Source organism: Cimex lectularius, unplaced genomic scaffold, assembly GCF_000648675.2.
Source record: "Cimex lectularius strain Harlan isolate CLEC.00 unplaced genomic scaffold, Clec_2.1 scaffold13, whole genome shotgun sequence".
Lineage (NCBI taxonomy): Eukaryota > Metazoa > Arthropoda > Insecta > Hemiptera > Cimicidae > Cimex > Cimex lectularius.
Window position 1 is genome coordinate 463,257 of NW_019392649.1, and position 21,439 is coordinate 484,695.

Below are 21,439 nucleotides of genomic sequence, written 5' to 3' on the forward strand. Positions count from 1 at the left end.
ATGCATCAATAAAAATGACTTTTTGATGTTTTGCACATTATTCTGTACTTTTTTTATTTGCATAATTTTTTATTGAGTAATGTTCAAAACATGGAAGGAAGTCGCACTATCGTAAAAACAAGTGAATCAATTTTAATTAAATTGACCAAATTACTTGCTGTTCTTAGTGGAGTTTACGCTTTGAACTGGTCTAAGAAAACTCCAGGTTTCTATTTTTAATGCCACATTTTTTATTTATTTATTACTAATGTTATATTATATTTATACATTGAACATTATCAATTTTAACATTGATTCATTCACATCTTTCATATTCTATGAATGTCTAGTTAGATCTTCCCTGATAAACTCGTTGCGCAAGTTTTTTTGTGTCTTTTTTTATGTATATCAGACACATTTCAATATGTCACAGACCAACCACTAAAGATGGAAAAATGCCAAAACGTGTCAAAATTAGCAAGCATAGGTAGAACCAGATGTTTAGGAAAGGTCAAGCTACAGGTTCGCTTGCCGACCTGACCACATTTTACGTTTATGCTGTGATATACGTTTAACAATTTATTCACTAAAACACCATATCTAAAATAATATAAATTTTAAAATATTAAAAAGAATTGAACTAACATGTTCACTATAAGGAGTCTAACGAAAGTAAAATGTAATTCTTTAATAATAAGCTAGGATATTTTTATTTCAATATAATAATAATAAATATTTCTGTTTGATTGCAGGAAATTTGATTTTAAACCATCTTGACATTCTGGTAGGACTGGCATACATAATTGTAAATATATTTAATTGTGCAAAAGCTATGAGAATAAATCGAAACAGGTTTTTGCCAAAAATATTGACGTTTGCATTTTCAATAAGTTCTCTTGGAGTTTTGCTGAATTATTTAATCCGGAGAAAAGCCAGCAAGCAGCTTCATCTCAAACTAGAAAAGATCCAGAAAAAGAACAAGGACAAGTTGAATCTCCATTGTTCGTTTTTCATTTTCCCAATTTTTCTATTGACCATTATCACAAGATTGTACCTAAGTGTCGACGGTTTGGCGGACAATTTTAACATTATTGCGCATTTACCGGTATATTTTAACAATTTTATAATCATTCTCGAGTGTTTAACTATTGAGAAACAACTGCACATTTTGAACAAGGGAATGTTGAAACTACTCAACCGCAAAGCCCACCTCAAAAACATGTTAAGACTATTTAGCAAAAGATACGCACAGCTGGTAGAAATGACTGATGAAATGAATTATTGCCATGAGTACGATTATCTCAATATTACACTTTTGAGCATGTTACGTACAGTTGTTGTTATGCACAGATCAGTAACGACTTTTGCACTCAACTCTTCCAGTAATACTCTTAATTTAAATAAGGAGTTTATATTACTTGCAACTATAATAATTGGAATATCATTTCTTGGGACATTTTATTACTCATGCTGGTGCTCCTCATTACTCACAGAGAAGGTAAATAATAATTATTTATTTTATATTACTTTTATTAGCTTTTTTTTTTTTTTAGAGCAAAAAAGCTCTAGAGAATGCGCTCAGAATAAAAGTCAGCCTCTACAAATATATGGATGATGAGACAAAATTAGTAGTATGTTTTTTAATATACCTATTTATTTATTTAATTGTTTTTTATTCACTCTTTCAGATAAATGCTTTTATAAAACAACTTTACAATAAAGAAATTAGTATGTCATCCTTGAACATATTTAAATTCAACTTAAGAATGTTTTGTACGGTAAGTATTACATAATAGAAAAAATTAATCAAATAATAATTGTATTATTTGTAGTTTGTGGAAAATGCTATTACGTACATCATTGTTGCTCTACAATTCTCAGAGACAAATGGAACTAAAAATACACGCTGATTAAATACTAAGAATTCATTAAACAAAATGTAAAATTATATCCTGTGCACGTATGTAAATAATTGCTAATAACATGAGGACCTTTATCCCCTTTATAATACGTGTTGTTGATTGTTAACATTGAATAATCACAGCACATAACAAATTAATATATTAGTACTAATATTTTCCTTAAAGTAAAACAGCATGAACTGTGTAGTTTACACACTATGAAGATGGAATAAACAAATTTAAATGTCTTTTTTTTCCTTCCATATAGTTGTAAGGATTTGCTCATCGCTGATAGGACCTGAACCCTTCTGTGGCATAGGAATCCACACTATTAACGAATATCTCAGACAGAAGGACAAAAAGAAAATGAGCGAACTTTGGAATTCACTTATTGGACATAGACAATCCAAGATTCTTCTAACCAATTTTGGCAAGAAAGAAATCACAGAATGTGTCAAAGGAAGCAGGAATAGACTGCAAATCCTAACAGGATTCCTGACAGGACACTGTAGATTAAATGGACATCTAAAGAAAATTGGAATAATCCAAGTTGGCACATGTAGATTCTGCAAAGAAGCAGAAGAGACACCAACACACTTACTAACAAACTGCGGAGCTACATTAGCCCGCAGGAAGAAGTGTTTTGGGATCTACAATGTGACCATAGAAGAACTACAACCACTGAAACCGGGCCTATTAATCAAGTTGCTTGATGAAATAGGACTCACCAATTGCTTTAGGCAGAGCACAGGGGATACAATAGCTCTTAAAGGGCACTGTATACCATACCCTGAAATATTATATCTACATCTCTTTTAGAGCCAATACTAATGGATTTGCTTGAAGATATATGTTTCTTTTATGAAGTGAAGTATCAAGACATGCATGGTTCAAGAGCAGTTTTCCCAGATACCATAGCCTTTTCCCACGTATTGTAGGCTCCTGGATCCTGGATATGTTTGGTCATTTCCATAACCCAACAATGGTCCCATTTTTTAAGGTAATCTTTAACTGTAGCATATCTTGTACTTATGCTAATTAGAGTTTTTAATTCCTTTCTGTTGAGTAGGATTTTTCTTTCTCTCATTGAGTTTGTTTTGCTACTATTATTTTTGCTTACCTTATGCCTGCTCTTTGCTCTCAGTATTTGTTGTTTTCTTTAGTTACCCAAGAGTATAGTTCTCTCATTTTTTTAGCATCTCTCATCTGCTGCCTCTGTAATTCCCTTAAGGCCTGGGAACCAGTTTAGCATTAGGCTATTTGAAGATCCTAGTTTTTTAGGGTGTTAAGGCAGTTCCAGACAAGTTTTGAACTAATCTCATAGGCTTGGAGACCCTTTAAAACTGCCTGACTGTCTGAAAGAACAATTATTGTTGCACGCTTGAGATGTTTTTTGTTCATCTCATGGGTTTCTAGCAGTTCAGCCCATAAGATTATCTCTCCTCAATTTTTTAAATTTAAATACATGCTTTTAAATTTAAAAGTGTTTCCACACTCTTTACATTTTATAAATGGGATATAATGACCAAACTTTAATATTTGATTTTCGATAAAGTTTTCATTCTTGATTAATATAATCATCGAGTATAATTTATAATCGAATAGTTTATGAAATATTGTCATAAGCTTTGTCAATTTAGTTTTTTTGTTTTATTATAATGTACCCATTTATTTCAACAGTATCACACCCTTTAGCTTCTGTTTTGATAAGTTACAAGTGGATTTTTATGACTTAATAGTACTATATATCCAAAAGTTTATAATAGATGTCAAATTATTGCACTTGTACATCCATGTGTAAAAGAAAAATTCAAAAATTGACAACCAACTTTACTAAACACTTGTTTTTAAGCATTTGGACTGTACTGTTTTTAAAATTTTTGTTAAACATGCTTAATCTTTAAAACTAATTAAAACATTCAACACAATAGCACTTAATTAACGGTTTCTCATCTGGACTTGTATCATTTACAACTGGAGTTATCCCAACTCTCATTAGTGTACCAAATAGTAATAAAGAAAGAGGACGTGAAAATAAATGTTAGTTAAATTGTAATATAATTGATAACAAACTATTGCAATTAATGGCGCTGGCACTTTATAAATTGAACCTCATATTATAGGACGATTTTTTTATTATATACAATTTATTTGTTGCTAAATATGGTTTTGACATCATTACTATTTCACCTATCAGGAATATTGTCATATACTAAAAAAAATCAACACATGCAGCGTCTTTATACTTTGGTGTGTTTACCTGATATGGGCTTTAGTCACATATTTATTTTTTGTTTTCAATCAGCACTTCTTTTAGATGACTGATAGGATATAAATGGACATAGATGGAATATTGAGTACCGACAAACACACCAAAGTAATCTAAGTTATTTAATTTTATATACATTTGCAGTATGATACAAGGGTAGTCACTGGCGTAATATCAAAAACCCTGGTGACCTCCCAACTATAAATAACTTAAATTCTCTTTTTGCTTACATGTAAGTTAAATTATGTTGTCATATTGTATAATTTATTGAAATATATTGTTTCATAGTTAACAACAAAAAAAGTTTTATTTATAGTTATACACTTAAAAAAGGATATTTATGGATACTATGTGCTGACTCAGACATATTCAGATTCATCTGTACATTGCCTTTTTTTGTACGTTTTTCTTTTTGGTGTACAGGCATCATTTGATTGCCTAGAATGGCGTTGTCGTTGAGATTTTGAGCTGTGCTTTCCTTTCCTTGATTTTGCCCGATCCCCCGTTGACTTATGTCTTCTACTGTGCTTTGATCTATTTTTCCTTCTCGGTCCACAAGGGTCTTGCTTTCTCTGTTTTCTCCTCTTAGCTGAAGATGTACGCTTCTTTGAATCCTTGGTTTGGTCTGGTTGCTGATGACTTTTCTTTCCACCGCAGATGCCGCACAGGCTTGTCGTTTTTCCTGTTAACCGGTAAGTCTTATTTGACATTCTTTGCAATATGCCCGAAGCCTCTGCATATTGCACTGTTTCCAAAAACCTCGGAAGTGCTCGGCTTGGCATTATGTTGTATTGATCTTTAATATATTTGAGAAGTTCTACCATACTTATACCCTCATTTTTACTGTTCGACAAAGCTATTAAACCTTCTTCTATCATCATCAACATCTTGCCTTTGCTTATCACTCTAGAGTTATAGTTTCCAGCCATCTCAACCAAATATCAACAAAACCACAACACTACAGATTTAAATAACTATAAACTATTTTTTCATAACGACTAAAACATAAAGATTTTAGACATATTGTTTTTAAATTAAGAATTTTTCACATGGTTAAAAAAATATTCATTTATTAATACTGTGATGTAATACTAATAATATAAAAATTGTGTTAAAATGCAAACTGCAGATGAAAAAGTCAATTACCATGACGGCTCTATATTTTTGATTAATTTAATGCTTATTTATGGGGATGTGATTAGCTTTAGAACTTTATGTAAAAGTTAGTCAAACTGTCAAAAATTAGGTAGTTTTATTTTCACCCATTTGGCTAGATTAGATAATCTCAGACCAATATTGCCTTAGTGATTGACACAATAAATAAAACAAAAGTATTTTTGTTAGCTGACTCCAGTGGGATCATCCCGATCGACTGTACATCTTAGAACTTAATTTAAGAATAGATCTTGCATGTTTATGCCCTTTATTCTGTAAAAACATATTCAGTATCCAAATGAATCACAAATTTGGAGGCAGATAACATGTATAAACTGAAAAATACTGCAATTAAAAAATGCATGTTCATGTAATGGAGTTGTTCTTCATTTTTCTTTACATATGTATAAGGAATAGTGCTGTTAATGGTCAAAAGCTAAAGGCTGTCAAGTGTACTGATTTTAAAACACGAATTACTTATAAAATTATGAATGATAATAGGTATAATCCAAAATATGTAGAAGATTAAAATGAAGGAGAATAGTACATTACTTTTCTCTTGTCTTTGGTTTTTTTATCATTGTAATTACTAAACTCGTACAGTTTACAATTTATACTCATTATTATTTGGAGATCTGAGGCCACCAGACCGCACCTCACGATCTCCAAATAATCATTGGACTATTTCACTAAACACCACACATTTATACTCAATGTCGCTATTTATGAGTTCAATAATTACAACCCTAAACTGATAGTACATGGCAATAAAAGATTTTTTTTTTATCTAACACCACGAAGAATCAGGATATTCATTCAATGCATAAATAAGTATTTCTAAGTAATGAAATTTTTATATTGAACAAGAATTGATTTGCCAATCAGCTTATTGTAAAGAGAAGAGCGTTTGTTTTATTTAAACTGAAACAGCTCTGGTCAAAAACTTCCAGCTTATATTAGTCACTGTTTAGCTGACATAATTGACCTATTAATTATTTCAATTAATTATACTTTTTCAGATTCAAACCCGTGATAGCTCAAGTAGTTAGAGCAGTAGCGTATTGAGTTGTGGGCTTGAATCTTGCTCGTGACACTAACTTTTTCATCTCAACCAAGACTTTAAGAAGATATGAAAAAATATTTTACTTTCTGATTATCTATTTCTATTTTTTTTTCTTTGTCTTTTGGTTGCTTTTCTTTTATTTGAGTTGATATGTATGTATATGTTTTCCCTGGAACAAATACAATCAGTCATTTTCAGTCATATTGTTCTTATTTCCTTATTTATCAGTTTAAAAAAAGAAATTCACTAATTTCGTGGTCCACTTTGACCAATTAATATATTACAATTAATTAAGGTTTTTAGTTGCTTGGTTTTAGTCAATGGCACGAGTGGGATTCGAACCCACGATCTTCGGCTTGATCCGCCGCTGCTCTACCACTTGAGCTATCGTGACCTCGATCCACTCAGACACCAACCTCCCATCTCAACTACTTTAAAATAATAGTTGAACTTAACTGATTTTTGTGTTATTGATCCCAGTTACAATCCTTGGATATTAGGAATTACTTGCCCAATTATAATTTTCCTTTAACAATTTTCAGTGAATTAGTTTATTTTGCTAATAAACATCATAACAATGGAGTAAGTATTTTTAATGTAAATTTTCTCAATCATCTCCATTTTATGACATTTTTATTTGTGTGTAGAGATTAGTGACCGTTAATCGATAGTTATTCAGATATCGTGAGACCCGACCGCATCTCACGATATCTACATAACTATTTTTATTTAATTTTGTTATATTTTTGGCCCAATTCTTTTATAATTCGATTTGTAAATGCGTGCCAAAAGGACTTGGAATGGTTATGGAAGGAGCCTAGAGGTTCAATGGAACTTTTAGTCTATTTGGCTGATTTAACTTGACTTTCCAATAAACTTCATAACAATGTAGTGTTTTTATCGAAAATTTTCTTTAATGTCTTCATTTTTTTTTTTAAAATTACATTTTTGACCTAATTCTTTTGAATTGGATTTGTAAATGCGTGCCAAAAGGACTTGGAATGGTTAGAGCCTAGTGGTTCAATGGAACTTTTAGTCCATTTGGCTGATTTAACTTGACTTTTCAACAAACTTCATAACAATATAGTGTTTTTATCGAAAATTTTCTTTAACGTCTTCATTTTTATTTGATTTTATTATATTTTTGACCAATTTCTTTTGAATTGGATTTGTAAATGCGTACCAAAACGATTTGGGAAGAAATTGAATGGAAGTGGACGTAATGGTTACCGAAAAAAAAGTAGAACCTTCCTTGATAATTCCTTATCATCCGGAATTATTCCAAAATACAACCGGCAACTCGTAATTTTTATTTATACAGCATTCTTCTCTATAAAATGTCGATTTTCCCAATTTAAACACAATGATTAACAAGTTTTTCATTAAATGGGCGGTCCATGGGGCCAAAATTCACAAATCCTGGCATTCCTGTAGATGCATAAGGTACTTAATTTTAGGCAATCATAACATAGTTTTAGTATTTCAAATTAAGAAATTAATTGGGTGAACTTGGGGAAACTTGGTGGAAGGTCTATTGCAATTTTTTTTTTTTTTTTTTTTTTTTGTTGGATGCTGCCATATCAATTTTTGACCCAGTTGTTTTAAGTTATTTTGTTGCAATTTAATTTTGCATTAACTGGTAATGCTTGCCAGAGTATGATCATGAGTGATAAGCTATTTTTGCCTTGATATGAAATGAGCGAAATACATAAAGTACCTGGGATGAAATTTGTTTAAATCCTATGCTGCATTCCTATGACTTCACAAGCAGAAGTAAATAAACGCAGTAAAACTTTACCTCTTATTAAATTTAGCAATAATTTGGGCAAAAACAACTTGTTTTGATTCATAAAAACTCCACAAATTGCTCATAGATCATGAGAGTAAGAGAATTATTATGTTTAAGAAGTTATATTTGTCATAGTATTGTTTTGTTTCTTTTGGGGTCTTAGAGATTTCCCCATTTTGCATTCAAACTTTCGTCTATTGTATCCGAACTATTCTAATGATTTTCCTTGAAGATTTTTGTTTCTTTAGAAAATAAACAAATTCTTATCAGGGGTTGGCATCGATGTTTTCTTTGCTCAGAAATGGCTTTCCATATCCATAGCCTTTTCTTAGTTATTGCGTGGCAGTTGCATAGGACATGCTCTGTTGTCTCTGTCTTCTCTAGACATTCTGTTAATAGTATCATTTTTTTTCTTGTTTGTTTTCTCGGACTTTCTCTTTCTCTCATTGAGTTGTTTTTGTGATTAGTTTTTTCTTACCTCATGCCTGACAAATGTTCCCAGTAATTGCTTTCTTTAGTTACCCAAATTCTAGTTCTTTTTTTTTTTTTTTTTCATGTGACTGTGGTGTTGGAAATTGTTACAAGGCCCTTTTTTTTTGGAAAGGATATTTCCTGTCTTTTGCCTGTTATGCCCTCATAACCTGGGACCCACCCAAAAATAGTTTTTCTTTTTTTTCCATTTCATTTTCATTTATAGGCAGTTCAGACTAGTTTTGGCTAGACTAGGCTTTGTTTTAATGTGTGGTGTTTAATGACCGTTACTTAATGATTATTTGGAGGTCATGAGTTGTGGTCTGGTGTCAATTCATTTTTTAAATCTAAAATTTTCTAGTATTGTATAAATTATTTTTTTTATATAAAATTTTCTAGCATTGTATAAATTCATTTTTTTTAATCTAGAATTTTCTAGCATTGTAAAATTCTTTTTTTTATTCTAATATTTTCTAGCACTGTATAAATTCATTTTTTTATCTAACATTTTCTAGCATTGTATAAATTATTTTTTTTTAATCTAAAATTTTCTAGCATTGTAAAATTTTTTTTTTAATCTAAAATTTTCTAGCATTATAAAATTCCTTTTTTTTTAATCTAAAATTTTCTAGCATTGTAAAAAAAATTTTTTTATTCTAATATTTTCTAGCACTATAAATTCATTTTTTTATCTAACATTTTCTAGCATTGTATAAATTCTTTTTTTTATCTAAAATTTTCTAGCATTGTAAAATTTTTTTTTTAATCTAAAATTTTCTAGCATTGTAAAATTATTTTTTTTTAATCTAAAATTTTCTAGCATTGTAAAAAAAAAATTTTTTATTCTAATATTTTCTAGCACTGTATAAATTCATTTTTTTATCTAACATTTTCTAGCATTGTATAAATTCTTTTTTTTTAATCTAAAATTTTCTAGCATTGTAAAATTCTTTTTTTTTAATCTATTTTCTAGCATTGTATAAATTCATTTTTTTTAATCTAAAATTTTCTAGCATTGAATAAATTCATTTCTTTAATCCAAAATTTTCTATCATTGTATAAATTAATTTTTTTAATCTAAAATTTTCTAGCATTGTAAATATTCATTTTTTTAATCTAAAATTTTCTAGCATTATATATATTCATTTTTTTAATCTAAAATTTTCTAGCATTGTATAAATTCCTTTTTTTTAATCTAAAATTTTCTAGCATTGTATAAATTCATTTTTTTTCCATATCCTACATGTATTTGTAAAATTTAAACAATGTTTATAAATCCCAGGCCTCAATCATCTCAATAAAGATCGAAACGTTGGCACGATAAAGAAAATGTTTTTCTAAAACGTACATCATACCAGACTGCACCGTACATCTCATGACCTCCAAATAATCTTTATGTTTTAATTTAATTTTTTTTTTATATATAGGTATTTTTAGGGGAAAGGGACTCTGTTATGACTGCAAGATCTGCAAGCTGAGTGTCTGACACGCTAACACTCAACTATTGCATTCCTCTATACTAGGCTCGAAGGTCCTCTGGAAAGAGTTGCCTAGCTATCAGATTATTGTTGCACCTTGGAATGTTTTTTGTTTATTTTATGTTCACATATTTTGATTGTTAGCAACTCAGCTTGAAAGATAATTAAGACTTTTTTGCCCATTCCCATACCATTTCCCCATCTTTGAGTCATCTGTATACCAAAGAAGAGCTTCAGGTTTTTCTTCGTTCGTTTTATCTTTCCATTGTGCTTTATGACTATTTAGAGATCGTGAGATGCGGTCTGGTGTGACGTATGTTTTAGAAAAACATTTTCTTTATCGTGCCAACGTTTCAATCTTTATTGAGATCATCTTCAGGGCGTGGGATTTATAAACATTGTAAATCTATCAATCTAATTTCTATCATTGTATGAATTAATTTTTTCACATCATACATCTGTTTGTACAATTTAAACAATACTTATAAATCCCAGGCCCTGAAGATGATCTCAATAAAGATTGAAACGTTGGCATGATAAAGAAAATGTTTTTCTAAACCTACGTCACACCAGACCGCTCACAGTCGCCAAATAATCATTAATGGTCACTAAATACCACACATTGTGCTCTATTTTCAATTAATTATGTTCAATGGTTTTTCAAAGTCTAGTATTTTCTCTTGTCAGGAATAGTTTTAACTATGTCAATTCTGTTGAAAACATTAATATAGCCATAATTTGATACTTTCCTTCCACTGACCTATGAATTCTTAATACCTATAGCATTGTTAAGAAATAGTAAAATTTTTGAGCTGTTTGAAGGCACCTTTCAACTCTAAAACAATTTTTTAAAATTATATGTTTAATTTTTTAATAACTTTCTGTCCAAAGGAGATATCAAACATCAACCAGCCAATTAGAGGATCAAATAAAAGTTTACAGATCAAGACTTGAGGCGATTCCAGTAGAAAACATAAGAAATTTTAGCATAATTGCCCACGTTGACCACGGAAAGAGCACATTAGCCGATAGGCTCTTGGAGATAACGGGTTCTCTCTGTCCAGACCCAACGAATAAGCAAGTCCTCGACAGGTGTGAAAACGGCCAAACTCCCTTCCTGTGCAGACTTAGCTGTTCATTGTTTCAGGTTGCAGGTTGAAAAGGAAAGAGGAATAACAGTCAAGGCCCAGACAGCGTCGCTGATCTACGAACACCTTGGACAAGACTACCTTCTCAATCTAATCGACACGCCTGGGCACGTCGACTTTTCCAACGAAGTTTCCAGGTCACTTGCGGCTTGTCAAGGAGTCATCTTGCTCGTTGACGCCAATCAAGTATATCGCAATTTCTCCCTTTATTGTTTTTCAATATCTTTACATTTATTTTCTCAAAGGGCGTCCAAGCACAGACTGTGGCCAATTTTTATTTGGCGTTCACTAAAGAGCTTGTAATTATACCTGTTTTAAACAAAGTTGACCTTAAGAATGCAGATCCTGAAGGTACTATATTACAACTTCAAAATGTTTTCTGTATACAGCCAGAGGAAGTACTGAAGGTATCTTAATAATTAAGGACAATCAGTGTTTTAGTTCAAAATGTTTTACCAACATAGCGGTAACTTTTAGGTATCTGCGAAGTATGGAACTGGAGTGCCTGATGTCCTCAAAGCGATGATTGAAAGAATCCCTCCACCACTATCAGATGTGTCTAAACCATTACAAGCTCTTCTGTTTGATAGTTGGTAAACACACAAGTCCAATCCTACAAATTTCATTTTTGTAATTTTTATTTTGTATTGTTTCAAGGTACGATAAATATAGAGGAACGATTGGACTAATTTATGTCAAAAATGGTGAATTGAATGTAGGGGATCAAATTGAATGGTGCCACTCAGGTAAAGAATTTATTGTGAAGACGCTCGGTGTTCTCAGCCCTGAAGAGGTCAGCACTCTTAAACTGTACGTTGAGTAAAATAAAGCATTATTTTACAAGAATATTATAATTAGAACGCGATAATCTATTAGAAAAGCTGGGCAAGTCGGATGCTTGAGTTGTGGCATGAAAGCGACAGAAGCCAGCATCGGTGACACTTTATGCCATGCGAACAATTTAGTCGATCCATTAGAAGGTTTCGTTCCTGCTCGGCCGATGGTTTTTGCAGGTGTGTTTCCTTTCGATCAGTCACAGCTGCCACAACTAAGGAACGCCATTGAAAAACTAACACTCAATGATAATGCTGTCTCTGTTAAAATGGATTCAAGGTAAGCATCAGAGAAATGTATCAATGAAAAATTAATATGAAAATTTGTCCAAAAGTCCTGCTCTCGGACAAGGCTGGAGATTGGGTTTTCTCGGGCTTCTACATATGGAGGTTTTCAACCAAAGGCTGGAACAAGAGTATGATGCTCAAGTCATACTCACCTCGCCCAGTGTGACATACAAATGTATATTTTCAATAAGTTTCAGTATCGTATCTATCAAGATCTAACGTTATATATTATATTTTTATCTAGTTATACTACAGAATTCAGATGCAGTTTTACAAAAATATGGCAGCAGGGAAATATTCATCTCCAATCCTGTCAACTATCCTGATCCAACGCATATCGTAGAAATGTTAGAACCAATTGTCAAAGGGACCATCATCACACCAGGTTTTAAAAGCCCAAATCTATCATTGCTACTGTTTTAAAATTGTAAATGATTAATTTTATCATGTTTATTTTATTTCAGATGTGCATTTTGGAGATGTAATTTCCCTTTGCATGGAAAGGCGAGGGATACAAGAAACCGCAGTCAACATTGACAACAAAAGAATAATGATGGAATTCACTTTGCCTTTGAATGAAATACTCGTCGATTTTCACGATAAACTGAAATCAGTAACATCTGGTTTCGCCAGCTTTGATTATGAAGACAAAGGCTATTGGACGACCAACTTGGTTAAGGTATTGTCTCATTCAATTTTTCAAGAAAAAAGTTTAATCGGAATTAAAATTTAAGCTCAATATATTATTAAATGGTGTGGAAGTCGATGAACTGAGCACCATCGTCCATTTGTCCAAAGCGGCCACCATTGGCAGACAGATGTGTCACAAGTTGGTCGATATTATCCCACGGCAGCAATTTCATGTAATTATTGGAATATATATTGTTTACCTAGATAAAGGATTAATTATTTATTACTATAGATTGCTATACAAGCAAAAGTAGGTGGAAAAATTGTTGGAAGGGAGAACATTAAACCTTACAGAAAGGATGTTACTGCAAAACTAAAGGTATTAAAAATTAAACCTCTGCATAAATTTTATAAATATTAATAATATCTAAGAAAGTCTCAAACCTTTGGTAGAAGTAAATAATTTGTATAACTGTAAAAATTGACGTTTTCTTTTGATTTATTATTTTTAGAGTGGAGGAGATGTCCAAAGAAGGAACAAACTCTTACAGCAGCAGGCAGAAGGTAAAAGGAAACTAAAGATGGTCGCTAATATTGCCTTACCAAGAGACACTTTTATACAGGCTTTGAAACGATAATCCCTGTAAATATTATCTTATACAGAAACTGTAAATAAAGTAATTTTTTATGCAAACTGTTGTTCTGTTAATTGCATAATGAGTTTAATTTAGGCTTCATCTGCTGATTTTAATATTTCTGGAACTGAATAAAATTGTCTATAACATATTCAATTATCAAATAGCAAGTATTAACATTCCAGGAGTGAAATGGGTGAATTAAAAATAAAACATTTTTGTCAACAATTATTTTATTTTGACTTTATAAAAATTAGTTTTGGATCAAAGACAAAAAAAAGAGTACAAATGAGATATCACAATTTTTTAAAAAATAATTGTATTTTCCAATATTTAAACGTTTTAAGAAATAAATAATATGTACAATTACAATAAGAATTTGAAAGTTTAGGTGTTCGAGTTTTAAATGTCAGTCTATATCAGTTGAATATTTCAACTGAAATATTAAAGTGTTTGGGTTAGTAACATCGGCAACACAGAACTGAGTTCCAGCGACTATGCCTAATTCGTTGAGTGTTTTCTTCAGATTTTCCTTGGTTTTTTCCTCGATGCTTTTAACATTGGGCATGTAGAGCGTACGTGACTTGCCGTTAATACTGGCGGTCAGACCTGGGTTTTTCATCTGGTAAGGCTGATCGCAAAGTACTTCGATGAGTTCCTGGAGCTTAAGTTTCCCATCGGCGACTTCAAGAATCTGAGGGGTGTTGCTGCAGACTAAGCAGTCTACTTTCTTCTCGGCTTCGTAACTGTAAGTGTATATCCCATCTACGTCATTGAAGACCATGTAATTGTTTAACGGAACACAGCAGCTGGTGGCAAGCTTAAACACTTCAGTTGCACAGGCCGCAGCGATCACGGCGTTTGTCGAAGCCACAGCGGGGATGATGTTTTTAACAACACCCTGAACTAGTCTGTACGTGATGCCAGCTATGTTAAACTGATTTGCCCTATCCTGAGACTTCTCATAAACCCAGTTTATATGAGAAGGATCATCACCGTCCAGCGGGCAATCAAAAGGGTTCTCCTTTCCCCATAGAATAAGTTTCACATATTCAATGCAATGTTCTGGCAACCGTGGTGTATTTGCTATGGTGCATAAAGGATAATTCACCTGAAAATTAAATCAATTATTAAATAAATTAAAAGTTAGTGAAATAAGGTTTGAAAGTAGAAAAAAAAGTTTAGGAGGTTGATATTTACCTGAGGTGGATAGAGGTCAAGAGTGCATTCAACACATGCGGATATCCCTGGTAAAATGACTCTTGCATTACCCTTGAATCCTTCGGTCCCACCGTCCACCATGGGAATCAACGAAGTTCTATCTAATTGTCCGTTATCGTCATAAACAAGAAGAGAGTTGAGCATGCCGTTAATCCATCTACGGGCGACAATACTGTCTAGGCCACAAACGACGCAATGAAACTGCCTGTAAAAGTCATCGTCCATATCTTGAATTTTGGCGCAATGAGGGACGACCTTGCAGCCTGGAACCCTGGCGTTAACAAACTTGGCTGCCACCTCTGCCTTAGACGAGCCAACATCTTTGCGCCTGAAGAGGAACTGCCGGTTTAAATTAGAGACATCGATCGTATCCATGTCGATCACATGGATTTGTTGGAAACCCATTAGGGCAAGGTCCTTTAGGAGTTCACAGCCAAGACCTCCAGCCCCAATAACAAGCACCTAAAAATTTAGAATTTGTTAGTATGTACTACTTGAGTTCAACACTAACATTTTAACTTATTTTTTTTAATATAAAATGTATACCCATAAGCATTAACAACATAAAGCATAAATAAACAATGTAATTGCCTACAGACCCTATAAATAATTAAATGAAGCCATTTGGTATTTTCAAGTGATTAAAACTAGAGCCTTCTAGTCTACCGAGGCAAATCTAGTAGCTATATCACGACTGTATTTAACCAAAAGTATGGTTTTTGAAATATGGAACACTAGAAGAGAATCTATATAACTATTTTACTTTATGCAAGAATGTACAAGATAACAAAATGTCTACAGTTGTATACCTGTTAATTAATTATTTAGAATGACATTGTTTGGCACACTTTACAAACTTTATACAGAACAATTAATTAAGGTTTTTAGTTGAGATGAAAAAAAGTTAATGGCACGAGAGGGATTCGAACCCACGACGGCGTATCTACGCCGCTGCTCTACCACTTGAGCTATCGTGACCTCGATCCACTCGGACATTTTTCATCTCAACTAAAAACCTTAATTAATTGTCATGTATTAATTGGTCAAGCAGACCACGAAAGTAGTGAATTTATACAGAACAATACTGAAAATGAGTTATCTTCTTTTATAACAACTCTAAAATCTGGTGAGTGTAACACAGTGAAATTATCAATAAAAATGCAGTCTTTAATTTTTTTTTAGTTATTTAATATATATTATTTTTGTCTTTGGTGGAATTATGTAACGCTTATTGCTTGTGAGATTTCTTCATGTTATTTGCAGGGGTGATTTATCTGTAAGTTGATCATTAGCAATCATTTTATCCTGTTTCTCCACACTGTTTTTTTAGACGCGTTTTGGCATTTTACTATCTTCAGTGTTGGAAGAAAATAAGCACAGGCAGAGCAAAACAATCCATAACGATCTCCTGATCTAATGTCATCTAAATGCTTCTTTAAAAAGGAATTAAATTAACGATGTTTTCTTATATTTTGACCTCAACAGTTAATCTTATGATTCTTCCTTCTTGAAGGTGGGATAATAGGTCATCTCAAAAAAACCACAACCAGTTTTTATCCACAACGTTTTGGATTTATTTGAATCCTTCCTCAGGTGAGTTAACGCAATGGTTAAAAAAGTGGTCGTCAGTCATTAATATTTTATAACAATTTATTTTAAAAAAAGAGCCAGTCTGAATAAGTACCACACTGGCTCTTTTTTTAAAATAAATTGTTATAAAATATTAATGACTGACGACCACTTTTTTAACCATTGCGTTAACTCACCTGAGGAAGGATTCAAATAAATCTGAAACGTTGTGGATAAAAACTGGTTGTGGTTTTTTTGAGATGACCTATTATCCCACCTTCAAGAAGGAAGAATCATAAGAATTAAATTAAACAAGAAAAAAATAAATTTGTACGCAAGTGTGCAAAAAAATAAAACACCTCTACAGTAGGAGTGTACATACACTTTTACATTTATGTACCAGTTAATTAATTATTTAGAATGACATTGTGAGTAACATGCGGACTTTAGAATCTTTATACAGGACAATACAAAGAATGAGCAAGTTATCTTCTATTATATCAACTCTAGGAATGGGTTCAACCGAGAAACATTAAGTCTCGAGGGGCTAGATTTCTATGTTGTACTGAGTTTTATGTTAATTTATTGGAATAAATGTAATTTATCGGCATGAAAGGAAGGGGTTGTTTAATCCTGCTCCAAAGAATATCGGGTACTCTAGGGTAAGAGTGAGACGTCTGGAGAATGAAAGTAAGTTATTAGTGAGAATGAAGCGAGTTCAACCCTGCCCCAAAGAATATTGAATTCTCTGGGGTGAGTGCGTGATGTCTGGAGAATAAAAGTAAGTTATTAGCGAGAATGGAGTGGGTTCAACTGTGCCCTGAAGAATATCGAGTGCTCTGGGATGAGAGTGTGACTCTGGAAAGTAAATATAAGGTATTAATGAGAATGAAGCAGGTTCAACCCTGCCCCAAAGAATATTGAATTCTCTGGGGTGAGTACGTGGTGTCTAGAGAGTAAAAGTAAGTTATTAGCGAGAATGGAGTGGGTTCGGCCCTACCCTAAAGATTATCAAGAACTGGGGTAGTGAATGTGACCACACTTCTATGTTTGTATCGGGTGGTGATGGGATACATATTACTGCTGTGGCTTGAGCAGGGGCTGCGCCTAGCCAATTTGTTTTTCTGTTGTGGGGTGCGGTGGTTTGGTGGTTCCTGAGAGTCTGGACTTTCAAACAGAAGTCATGGTGCCACCTTTCCATGGCACACTGCTCAGGTTCCAAGGAACAAGAGCTCAAACGGCTGCAGTTTAAAATACGCGTAAAAGACCTGAAAAAGAAGGAAAACACGCAGAGGGCTAGCAATAACCTTAGCTATATGTTGGCCTATAAAACTCCTATTTAGTTATATAAATCAACTCAAAAAAAATTTTTTTTTGCGTTGTTAGGATAAATATATTAATCAGGGTGTGTAATATACTGCACCCTTTAAGAGCTATTGCTTAAAGCACACCGGTAAGTCCTAGTTCATCAAAGAACTTGATTAGTAGGCCCAGTTTCAGAGTTATTAGTGTATATTATATAGTTTCATTTTTTGATTCTGTTACTAGAAACATTTTGTTATGATATACCTACGAGTAAATACTCTTATTTTCTTTAAAAACTGTACAATAAATCTAAAGAAAAACTTATAGGTCGACAATTTCTGCCGGAATGGGCAATCATCAACCTTGCAAAATTGCTGGAGGAAATTGAGCGTCTCGGGGGACGGCTCGAAGTCCGGATGGCAGAATGGGCCGGCCGTCTCGAGTATCTTCTTCAGGTGGTTCCACCGACCTGGAAGCGCCTCTTCTGGGCTCTCTGCCATCGGCGAGTCCATCTCGACTTCAACTTTTACTTGGAAACCGATGAAAAAATAATGCTTAAATTCAATACTGAGTGTACACGGCTTTATAACATCGTCGTAAACTTCGAAACTTCGGTTCCGCTTCAATTAACCTGAAGGTTCCGTGAAAATGACGGTGACGTTAGAAAGTTGACTTGTTAACCATTCCAACTTGCGTACATTAAAACAATACCAAAAACGCCATCATTTCATAAAAAAGTGAATAAATTACAACCACAATTATAATTTAATTATTGTACCCAGCTTCCTAACATCACTAACAAAATTTAGAAAATTCCTTCATAAAATAAATAAGTTTGTACTTATTTACTATTGAAGACTGAAATACTTTATTTATTTTAATGATACAAATAGAGCTTTATACCTCCTTACATATACGTATTTTAAAAATAAATTTAGTCTTATAAACATAGGATAATAATAATAATAGTGCTAAAGTTGTTTTATTATATATGGAATTTTTTAGACATCTTATTTATTTATTTATTTTTTTTTTTTTAATAAAAAAGTTAATACATTTCTTATTTACAACTGTATATTTATAAATAAGTAATGTTCACTTTTTTTATTTAAATTTATTTTCTACAATAATATATTTTTTAAAATATTAATTATTTACTTTTCTTATCTCTATACCACCAGTATTTTATTTATTTATATATTGTAGTTTTTGTACAGGGTATAATTTACAGGAGGTCTGGCCTTACATAGCTTTTTGGCTTTCATGCCAAACATGGCAAGCATCAAAATTTAAAAAAATCCGCAAATAGTTTGTTATAACTAAAACAAACAGCTTAAAATATTTGTAATTAAATAATTGAAACACAATAAATTAAGAGGGGGCATCAGTGGCTGCAACGGTTTAGGCGTTGATACCGTGTTTGTCACTGTATAGTAAAAGTCCCAGGTTCGAATCCAGTGGCCCTGCATTTGACCCAACATGCAAATGGTTTTTTTTTCACAAACACCAGCACCCTGAGGATTTATATGACCTTTGCTGTTGCAAACCCTCGTAAAAAAAATAAAAACTATTGAATTGATAGCTACACTAAAGTATAATATCAAAAGTCTCTGTAACTAAAAAATTAATTAGAAATACATTTGTTAAAAACATAAGAAAAGAAAAATTATGCTATTGTGCATGCAATAACATATGTACTATCCATGCATACTACTTATATGAGGTTCATTTTGTTTTATTCATTAATTACAAATGATCTTATTTTTAATGCTTTCTTTTAAAAAAATTAGATTCATTACTGATTTGTTTTCAGCACAAGAAAGTTAGTAAGAGGCATAGCTGATCTAAGGATAAAAAAATTCTGGCTTAGGTAATGATCTATTGCCCCTCTAAATATTGAACTCTATAAAGATATGCAATAAATTTTCATTTTCATACAAATTGCATATGCTATGTACAATCATTTCTGCAAAACCTCAATTGCATGAAAATTCTTTGTTTTCGTATCTCAATACAGTTAGTCAGATAAAATTATACTTATACAGTATAATTATAATTATACCACCTGATGAATGAACAAATATGTTGATAGTGTGAATTATAAGATGATATTTGCTGCTGAAAATATACTTGAACCTGGGTTTATATGGCCACTTCTTTGCAAACCCTCATAATAAAACAATCACAGAAAGCAGAAAAAAATTAAAGAAGAATAAAAATCTATTCAATATAATGAGTACTTGAGAGTGAAGCATGCGCACGCTTTGGGCATCATGGTTCTCTTCCTGCATAATAAAAAACAATATATATAATAAGTCTATTTTGTTTAAGAATTTGATTCTTACACAAAATGGAGTTGGTTACATAGTTTGAGTAGATTGATAAATTAGATACAATCGGCTAATTATCTTTACGCTTTTTCTTTAGGCAAATTAATATTTTGGTTTTATTTTATTTTTTAAGAGTAAAGTTTGTATGATGATGATAACGTGTCTGCCAAATTGACTATGAGAGAAATTTGTACAAAATAGCATGAAATTTATACTGCAGCCTGTTCAGCTAATTAATTTCTTTACAAATAACAGGGTGTCTGTGAGTATTAACACACCTACTGATTGCTGTTAGTTCTGCTGTAATAATCACTACGAGGGAGGTACAAGAAAATTTATATTCACATACTCCTATTACAAAGGCCTTATATATTAACCAGTGTATGAAAAAGGTAGAATTAAGAATTTTTGCTTTAATTTAAAAAAATTCCTGTTTGTTCTGGTATGATGGAGTATTTTTTTTTTTTTTTTTTTTTTTTTTTTTTTTTTTTTTTTTTTTTTTTTTTGGAGTTGAGACAGATATTTAAGGGTGGGAACAAGCAGGGTGAAGTTAAAGAAACCGAGTGGTCATGACAGTTGATGTCAGAAGATCCACTAGGTGCTTTCCTTCATTAGATTTCTTCTTGAAGTTCATAGGCTGATAAATAGTAAATTTTAAAATGTACGACTAAAATACTTCCTGATTAATGGAATTTGTTAAATAAGTTTGTTGGGATTTACTAAGCTGAGTTCAATTCATAGTTGCGTTTGGAATATCTGATAATTTTAATTCAGCAAGTAATATATTTGCAGTTTGGTCATAGGATCATCCATCAGGATTATCCTTTCCAGTGAAAGAATTAAATTTGATTTTTCTTCTTAAGTTTTACACAAACATCATTTCTGATACATGTGCCAAAATGAACAGAAAAATCTGACAGAACCGCAATGACATTTTTTTGCTTTATTGTCTTATTTAAACTTTGATGTGTAAAATGTCAAGCACAACTTGAGGTTTTTGGGGTTGTTTAACCCTCGTTTTAAAATTTGCAATCAGTATGTTTCCAACAGTGATATTTGTTTTTAAATTCCAAGGGTTATAGTTAACATAAACAAAACATTTTATGTTCAAATCTTCAAATAAAATATTTATTTATTAATTTAGAAACATTTAACTATCAAAATATGTTAATTTGCTTTAAAAAATTGTAATAATACAAGTTGAACAGATGTATATACATATATATATATCATATAATAACTATGGAAAGATGTTTACAATGTACATTTTAAAACAACACGATTGAAAGTACGCAATAAATAAAACACATAAATATAATCACATCCTGAAATGTTAGTTTACAATAGATAATACGAAAAATTGTATCCTTCAAAA

The 21,439-nt window shown here is 31.9% G+C and overlaps 3 protein-coding genes across 5 annotated transcripts; 2 read left to right on the forward strand and 1 right to left on the reverse strand.

Annotated features, from left to right (window-relative positions):
• Positions 1-27: 27 nt before the first annotated feature.
• LOC106664464 lies at positions 28-2,112 on the forward strand. Of its 3 annotated transcripts, none has more exons than XM_024230558.1 (5): positions 28-205; positions 732-1,477; positions 1,533-1,610; positions 1,668-1,757; positions 1,812-2,112. In XM_024230558.1, the coding sequence occupies exons 1-5, from the start codon at positions 91-93 to the stop codon at positions 1,887-1,889; spliced, it is 1,107 nt and encodes a 368-aa protein (XP_024086326.1). In that variant the 5' UTR covers positions 28-90; the 3' UTR covers positions 1,890-2,112. The 3 variants fall into 3 exon arrangements, with proteins under 3 accessions (XP_024086326.1, XP_024086327.1, XP_014245649.1); XM_014390163.2 differs by lacking the exon at positions 28-205 and adding an exon at positions 555-658; XM_024230559.1 differs by lacking the exon at positions 1,533-1,610.
• A 5,491-nt stretch (positions 2,113-7,603) lies between these two features.
• On the forward strand, positions 7,604-13,698 carry LOC106664648 (translation factor GUF1 homolog, mitochondrial). Its single transcript, XM_014390567.2, has 13 exons — positions 7,604-7,810; positions 10,997-11,197; positions 11,253-11,439; positions 11,499-11,660; positions 11,731-11,846; positions 11,911-12,063; positions 12,130-12,366; positions 12,422-12,549; positions 12,619-12,759; positions 12,839-13,053; positions 13,109-13,237; positions 13,297-13,383; positions 13,517-13,698. The coding sequence occupies exons 1-13, from the start codon at positions 7,731-7,733 to the stop codon at positions 13,640-13,642; spliced, it is 1,962 nt and encodes a 653-aa protein (XP_014246053.1). The 5' UTR covers positions 7,604-7,730; the 3' UTR covers positions 13,643-13,698.
• A 159-nt stretch (positions 13,699-13,857) lies between these two features.
• LOC106664650 (NEDD8-activating enzyme E1 catalytic subunit) lies at positions 13,858-18,353 on the reverse strand. Its single transcript, XM_014390571.2, has 3 exons — positions 18,097-18,353; positions 14,840-15,322; positions 13,858-14,750 (listed from the first exon to the last, which is right to left on the reverse strand). The coding sequence occupies exons 1-3, from the start codon at positions 18,244-18,246 to the stop codon at positions 14,049-14,051; spliced, it is 1,335 nt and encodes a 444-aa protein (XP_014246057.1). The 5' UTR covers positions 18,247-18,353; the 3' UTR covers positions 13,858-14,048.
• Positions 18,354-21,439: the final 3,086 nt, after the last annotated feature.

Bases quoted from the DNA above. Each gene is read 5' to 3' on its own strand.
- LOC106664464 (XM_024230558.1), top strand. From the start codon at position 91: ATGGAAGGAAGTCGCACTATCGTAAAAACAAGTGAATCAATTTTAATT. The intron at 206-731 runs GTTTCTATTTTT...GTTTGATTGCAG, and splicing joins CTGGTCTAAGAAAACTCCAG to GAAATTTGATTTTAAACCAT. The intron at 1,611-1,667 runs GTATGTTTTTTA...TCACTCTTTCAG, and splicing joins ATGATGAGACAAAATTAGTA to ATAAATGCTTTTATAAAACA.
- LOC106664648 (XM_014390567.2), top strand. From the start codon at position 7,731: ATGATTAACAAGTTTTTCATTAAATGGGCGGTCCATGGGGCCAAAATT. The intron at 11,847-11,910 runs GTAAACACACAA...TATTGTTTCAAG, and splicing joins GCTCTTCTGTTTGATAGTTG to GTACGATAAATATAGAGGAA. The intron at 12,064-12,129 runs GTACGTTGAGTA...ATAATCTATTAG, and splicing joins GAGGTCAGCACTCTTAAACT to AAAAGCTGGGCAAGTCGGAT.
- LOC106664650 (XM_014390571.2), bottom strand. From the start codon at position 18,246: ATGGACTCGCCGATGGCAGAGAGCCCAGAAGAGGCGCTTCCAGGTCGG. The intron at 15,323-18,096 runs GTTGATGATTGC...CTAAATTTTTAG, and splicing joins TCCTCCAGCAATTTTGCAAG to GTGCTTGTTATTGGGGCTGG. The intron at 14,751-14,839 runs GTAAATATCAAC...TTTAATTTTCAG, and splicing joins TTGACCTCTATCCACCTCAG to GTGAATTATCCTTTATGCAC.